Source organism: Oratosquilla oratoria, chromosome 33 (genome assembly GCF_046742065.1).
Source record: "Oratosquilla oratoria isolate Oo_2021 chromosome 33, ASM4674206v1, whole genome shotgun sequence".
Classification (NCBI taxonomy): domain Eukaryota; kingdom Metazoa; phylum Arthropoda; class Malacostraca; order Stomatopoda; family Squillidae; genus Oratosquilla; species Oratosquilla oratoria.
Window position 1 is genome coordinate 22,385,965 of NC_134809.1, and position 7,500 is coordinate 22,393,464.

The 7,500-nt window shown below is 38.3% G+C and overlaps 1 protein-coding gene across 3 annotated transcripts in view; it reads left to right on the plus strand.

Moving 5' to 3' along the window:
- Nucleotides 1–7,500, plus strand: part of LOC143017795 (potassium voltage-gated channel subfamily KQT member 1-like) — a 393,659-nt gene that overhangs the window by 325,110 nt on the left and 61,049 nt on the right. For all 3 annotated transcript variants that reach the window (XM_076172687.1, XM_076172686.1, XM_076172685.1), the window contains exon 8: nt 5,461–5,592. In XM_076172687.1, coding sequence (XP_076028802.1) covers nt 5,461–5,592 — 132 coding nt within the window. The remainder of the gene's footprint in view (nt 1–5,460; nt 5,593–7,500) is intronic.

Here is a 7,500-nt window from a genome sequence, read left to right on the forward strand (position 1 = left end):
ACATACATAAACACAAAAGCTAATGTATACACACACTCACACACACACACATTCCCACACACACACACACATACACATTCATACACACATGCATATTCATACTTTTAAAATCACCTTTCATACAGATGATTTTTTCCGTCATTTTTATTAACCTGTAAATGATAATGAACAAAATTATTGGTGTGGCTACCTTCCCTTTTCTCTTTGTTTCCCTGCCGTATTAGCTTGTTGCTTTCTTCTTCTTTGTCCATACTATCCGGAGAGATTACCTTTAAATTACAAAAAAAAAAAACATATCTTTTTAATAAAGAGAATTCGAAGTTTCTTTGAGCTCATTGTCCTCCAGCTTTGATTGAAGTTGTGCTAATTTAGCCAGAATAAAGAATAAATCATCTTTAAAGAGTAAATACTTCTTGGTTTTAGCTTTCATAAGGCAGAGAAAACTCCCGCCTCAAATAATAATAATAAAGAAAAAATAATCTGTGTGATAAAGCACTATACCTTAAAGTTTTAAAGATCTCTCCACAGATATTCTTGTTATTTAATACTAGCTATCACTTTTTCTAGATCATGCTCAATGTGCCAGTACTGTAATGCAATGTACACGTTCAAATATTGAAGTGGGTGATATTTTCTATGGAGCTGTCGGGGGCGTGTTTGTTTGAATCACAAAATTAAGACAAAAATTACTCATTTGAAATCTTCTAATACTTTCATTGGTTCCTAATTCTTTTTGTCATAAATAAACATTTGCTACAGCTTCACCAATAACGTTCGTCACTGGTAGTTAGAAATGGAGACAACTGTACAACCATGTAGACAGATGTGTCTGATTAAAGTTGTGAAATTGTAACACTAGGAACAGAGACAGAAAATATGTCGACTTTAGCCTAATAGTAATAGTCACAGCACTGTATCAGGACATTTGTTTGTGGATGTACAGTAGATCTGAGTATTCAGACACATTCTTTAGTCATTTTTCCATTAGAGTCACTTCATTATATTTATCTCGTTTTATTTTTCACTGTAAGACAGCCCGGGTATAGATGCAGTCATTATATGCTCCACAATAAATATTATAAATTCAGTTATATTTTATATGGACAAGATCATTAGTCTCACTCTGTACATGTTGCATGTTGATCACAAAATTACAAAATTGCCTGAAAATGTCAAATTTTAACTGCATATTTTCTCTACGAAAGAGTATTTTTGCCAAGCTTTCTTTTTTACAGCTTGTTTATAATGAAACTGGCCCTGAAAGAATCTATTCTGGCTATCGTATTGAAAATTACATTTTAAAGGTGCAATTTGATCACTTTTAGGTACCACCGTTCTTAATTAATTTGTTTGATTATCTGTCAGCTGACTGATTTATTTTTTTTTTTTTTGTGAAATTAAGCCTCAATTAGTAATTTCTCTCCAGACAACAGCTTCATTTGTCATATACATCCCTGGACAATGGCACAGTGGGCGTCTCTTATATATATGTGTTGTCATTAACTAGAGATAACTAATCTTGCTTACATCTATGCATCTGCCTCTGCATGCATATGTGTTTATATGTACTTCCATTTTTGTACTATTATAATTGGAATTTTCATTCCAAAAATTCTCTCTCCATATTCTTCTCTCCCTTTCTCTCTCTCTCTCCTCTCACTTTCTTACTTTGTCTCTCTTTCTCTATCTCTCTCCCTTTGTATATATATATATATATATATATATATGTATATATATATATATATATATATATATATATATATATATATGCTGGTACATTGTGACAAGTTGATAAAGGTGGAAAAAGAAGTCACGGGTCTAGTTCCGAGTTCCTGAGTTTATTCCTGACCGGTTTCACTCTATGCTTCTTCAGGTTAAGAAACATAGAGCGAAACCGGTCAGGGATAAACTCAGGAACTCGGAACTAGACCCGTGACTTCTTTTTCCACCTTCACCATATATATATATATATATATATATATATATATATATATTATATATATATATTATATATATATATATATATATATATATATATATATATATATTCTATTTCTCTCCCTATTCATTATTTATTTAGGTGTCAATATATGGTATTCTAATTTTTTCGCTGTCTAATTGTATCTTTTCCCCAATATTGTGCTCACCTAATATGTCCTCTCCAGGACAGTTACATAGTAATTGTCAATATCCGCCCATCCTTTTCTTTCCCTCCCACTCTTTGAGTTTCAATTTTCACACTCCGTTTTCTAAGTTTCATCTCTCTCCTCCCCCAAGCCAACTTTCTGCCTTTGTGTCTATTTCCCACTCAGTTTCAAAGTGTCTTTTTTCACTTTTTGCCAAAATCTGTCTCCCTTTTTGAGAGGGGTCTTCTCTTTTACAATAAGGGACCCAAAAGCTTCCTCTGAAGACTTCCTATGTTTTGAATAGAAAAGTATTTGTTGACTTTTGGTCACGCTTGTTTTTAGATATTTTGTATCCTGTTCTCTAACACTGTCTAACATCCACACGAATATCATCTCCAACAATAATGTCACTAACAACCATAGTTTACAATGTATCCATCACCAGCTGAATATTATCACCACATGTGTAAGCTACGTCACTCTCCTTAATTTCACTATCAGTACCACTTCATTAATTCATCATCATCATCATCGTCATTATTATCACAAGTGCCGCTTTGAAGACCTTCATCACCACCAACACCACATCCACAACCCCTCCCACCATCACACTGACCATCAGTCACCACCACCATAGTCACCGCTTCTATCTACTTTCTCCAACACTAGAACCGTCCCCACTCTTAACCAACACCAGTCGGCATGAAAAAAAGGTCCATCATTTTGCCTTGTTTATACTGTCAACAAGATGCTTGTCCACCTTCTCAAAGACAAATTTGATTCAAATACTTCCAACTTTCGTTTACACACTTCGAGGTAACCGATATCGGGATGACGTGCCTCTCCAGGCTTTACGTAGACCTCAATGCTCATCAGGATCATTGATGAACTTATACCGTATTAATAGTCAGCTCACTTCCTAAGATCCATTGGAATGAGTAAAGGCGAGAGTGCGAAATCTGAATAATCATGACGTCCCAATCAATCGGGCTTCCGTCGCAGTTCGAAGTTAATATTCTACACATTTACATATCCATATGTACATATATACATACATACTATATATATATATAATATATATATATATATTTACATATATATAATATAAATATACATATACATATATATATATATATATATATACCAAAGGATTTTTCCCCCTTACACGGGAGGTAGCCAAAAGACAAAGGCAAAGAAACCTCTCCCAACCATTACATCCATTACATACTCCATTCCCCTCCACCCTCTTCCCTCCCTCTTATCTTGGCACCTCCTGGATGACGGGTCATCCCTGCGTCCTGTCCACAATATATATATACATATTTACATTAATATATGCACGCATGCATGCACACAATTACACACACACAATCGCGCGCGCACACACACACACACACACACACACACACCTGCTGACCTGTGAGTATGGCTCAAGGGCCTTCACCTTACTCCGCCTATACCTTCGATTCATTGATATACTTTATAGTTATTATTCAGGCTAGCACTGGGTGAATTTAGTCGTAGAAGCTGGCCCTTGAATTCGGTGTTAAAACTGTCTTGTTAACCAGATAACAGACATCGAAGACTACATTCAAGTTTATCCTATATGACTTTATTCAGTTAAAGAATGGCTCATGACTTAAGGAATTGATATCTATTGATCATTATCACTAAAGACCTGTGGTTGTAATGCCTTATCTATCTTCAAGATTACACAGAACTCTGAAGACTTCCGCTTTCCTCAATGATAAGAACATAAGAAAATAAGAATGAAGGAGACTGCAAGAGACCATAAGGCCTACACTAGGCAGCTTCGTCTCCAATCCCACCTAGATCTTACTCCTTATATACAGTATTTAATTCTTTTGCTAGGTTTTACAGCCTAAGTATTTATCCAAGCGGACGCCAGCCGGTTTTTATCTGTTGAGGGGAGCCCCCTTTCACAGTGACAAGGTTAAAAGTGAACTTTATCGCTCTTCCTATCGTCCCAGCTTCAGTTTCATTCCAAGACGCGAGAGAGATTATGACGCTACGGGGATGAACCGCAATTAGACAGTGACGCCATTCGGACGACACCTGACACACTGCCATGGGACATAGGACATGGAACTGCCTAGTATAGGCCTCATGGTCTCTTACAGCCTTCTCCATTTATGTTCTTACCGACAACACTATCATCAGTGTCTTGTTCAACGTGAACACTACGGAAAAGATGGTCTACGTCGACATTACCTTCATCCAACAACATTCGACCTCTTACATCCAAAAACTCACGATGTTCAGTTTCTCTCCGTCTTTGACTGTTGGGAGGAAGTCGAAGTAGCCGAAGAAGCGGACTCCGTTTTCTTACTAACTCCTGTTCTTTGCCCTCTTTTTCTTTCTTTCTTTTCTTTTTTCTGTCTTTCTTTCTTTCTGTCTGTCTATCTGTCTATCTATCTTTCTTTCCGTCTGTCTGTCTATCTTTCTTTCTATCTTTCTTTCCTTATGTATTTCTGCCTCTCGTATTATTTTTTACGAGATGTGTCTCTACTTGCTTAGTCATCTAATCTATCTTATACTTAGCTCCAGACGAGGATGGCAATATCAGATGGACCATAAACTGTACACACACACACACAAGTGACCCTAACAGTTCGTCATTAAACCCGACATAACCTTGACCACCATCACCAACATAGCCCGTGTCAACATCATCACCATATTTTCTCCCTTCCTTCTTTCTTCCTCCATTCCTTCTTTACGCTCTTATTTATTTTCTTTTGTTATTAATCACTTATATATTCTTCTTTTACTTACCATCGCCGTCCATGAACTAACGGTGATTTTTTTTATTATTATCGTTATTATTATCATTATTATTATTACCATTATTTATTATTATTTTTGGACGGCTACAAGGGATGGCTAGTCAGTCCACGCTTACAAAGAAGTTTATTGCTTAATGCTTAAGTAGTTGAGCGATTTTAGAACTAAGCCTTGTACACCTTCAAGCTAAGGTTTTGTCAAGGATGATTGCAACGACATTACAGGTTGCTTAGCACTTGCTCTGCAACCTTCATATTTGTTTTCACTGATGAAAATCAACTTCTTTCATTGCTAACACATATTCTTAATATTCTTTGATATGTATTGCCCCTAACACTTTTATGAGTAAGATTATAAAATAGATTATATAAATATCATTTTCTTAAGTTTCCATTAGCGCGTTATGATAACAAGTTCCTTAACAACCCCACCAAACATGCAAAAGGCCCAGATAACCCATTTTCTAATATTGCAAAACACTCCCACATTTTCTGTGCTGACAACCCCCGTCCCCCGTTTTCTTTGGCAGTTTTAAGCACAATGCCTCGTTCGTGACGCGGTTGCCCACAATCCGACGGCACCGACATGCGCACTCACCGTCCATAAAGACCAGACACACTGACTCCAACCACTACCTCGACAACATGGTCAACTCCAACAGGTAAGACTATGCCAAAACTCCCTTCAACAGGTAAGACTATACCAAAACTCCCTTCAACAGGTAAGACTATACCAAAACTCCCTTCAACAGGTAAGACTATGCCAAAACTCCCTTCAACAGGTAAGACTATACCAAAACTCCCTTCAACAGGTAAGACTACAGTATGCCAAAACTCCCTTCAACAGGTAACATTATGCCAAACCTCCTTTCAACAGGCAAGGCTATGCCAAAACTCCTTTCAACAGGTTAGCCAATCCAGAAAATACCTTCAACAGGTAGGGCTATCCTGAAACTCTCTTCAACAGGTGAGGATTCTCTTTATTACCTTCAAAAAATAAGACCAACCCCAGCTCCATGAAGATGAGGCTACTTCTTCAACCTCAGCAACCCCCTCCCCCTTGAGAAGGTAAGTCAATCCGTTTAACAAGCAGCACCTTCCTTGTAACTACTAACCTCTTCAAAATGTAAGACTACCCATTCTGCTATTTCAACAGATATGGTTCCACCTTTAACCCCTACAACAGGTAAAATGATCCCCCTACTTCGTTCAACGGGTAAGGTTTCCTACTTAGCAACTCTTTCAACAGGTAGGGACGTCCGTTTTCTCGTTCTTAATAGGTGAAGTCATTCTATATCAGTCATCAGACGAAATCCCCCATCCAACCCCACATTGCATCCACTCAGCTTCTGCAGGGTTTGATTGGTCTAAAATTCAAATGTTTTATCAAGTTAAAGGATCAATACAAAATCAACAATAGAAAGAAGTGACCAGGAGACAGACCCGGGAATTTTGCAGACATGATGAAACAATGCAAAGTCACAGCTGCCATGAGATCGCTTGCAAGGAAGCGTGAATATTCAGAATCTACCCCTGCACGAGGAAATTTAAAAGACCCTGTGGGAGACAAGACGAGTACAATCGGAAACTATAAGAGAAAGGATCTGGAGCCATGTTCTACACACCCAGAGGGAAGTAGTACTATCAAACTCGTTTGAGTGAAAACATTTCCTTAGCGCCAGCCTTTTCGTGACTACAGCAGGAGGGCCACAGAATGTCACAGCCGCCTTGGCGAGAAAAATGTCTACTGATGACTACCATCACCTTGAAGTATACGCAGTGTTCAGACTTACTCTAAAGGACAAAAAACCTGGTTGTTATCCATTCGGTGTAAGCGAGGTGCTGAAAAAAGGTGATAGGGAAAGTGATCATGGAAATGATGAAAGAAGTACGAGATGCTACAGGTAATTTTCATTTGTGTGTAGACCAGCAGGCAGGATGTGAGCCGTTGATTCACACCATGAGGAGGATATTCGAGAAACCGGACTGCAATGCAGTTTTACTTGTCGATGAATCCAATGCCTTCATCAATAGAGATAAAGAAGTTAGCATGCATAACATCAAAATCAGGTGTCTAATCATAGCCAAGTACGTGGAAAATAAGTACAAGGAACCGATGCAGGTTGTCGTCACCAACAGCGCGAGAAAGAACGGAACGGAAGCGGGGACCACAAAGTCATCAAAAGACACCACTAAAGGAGATCTGGTGGCCATAACAATGAACGTTTCAGGACTCATGCACCTGCAGCAGAGTTCTACCCACGGCTTGCAGAGGTGGCGGCGGAAAAAGATAAGAACCAAAAAGCAGTATTGTACCGCGGATGAGATGTAAACTCGTTTTCACTCCTGAGGTCAGCTCTTCTATGTCTGAGTGGTACCAGGTCCCCAGCCTCTTCACCAGAACACATGGAGCCTCGACTTTGATCACACTGTAGTAAAAGTTCTATTTAAGGAAAACTATATCATATATAAGTTAATGAAAATATAAAAGGATTGTCGACCAGTTATTGGCAGGAGTGGAGCCAATGAACTGCGTCTGCGGAACACGGATCCTGCCTGGTGTTACCCCC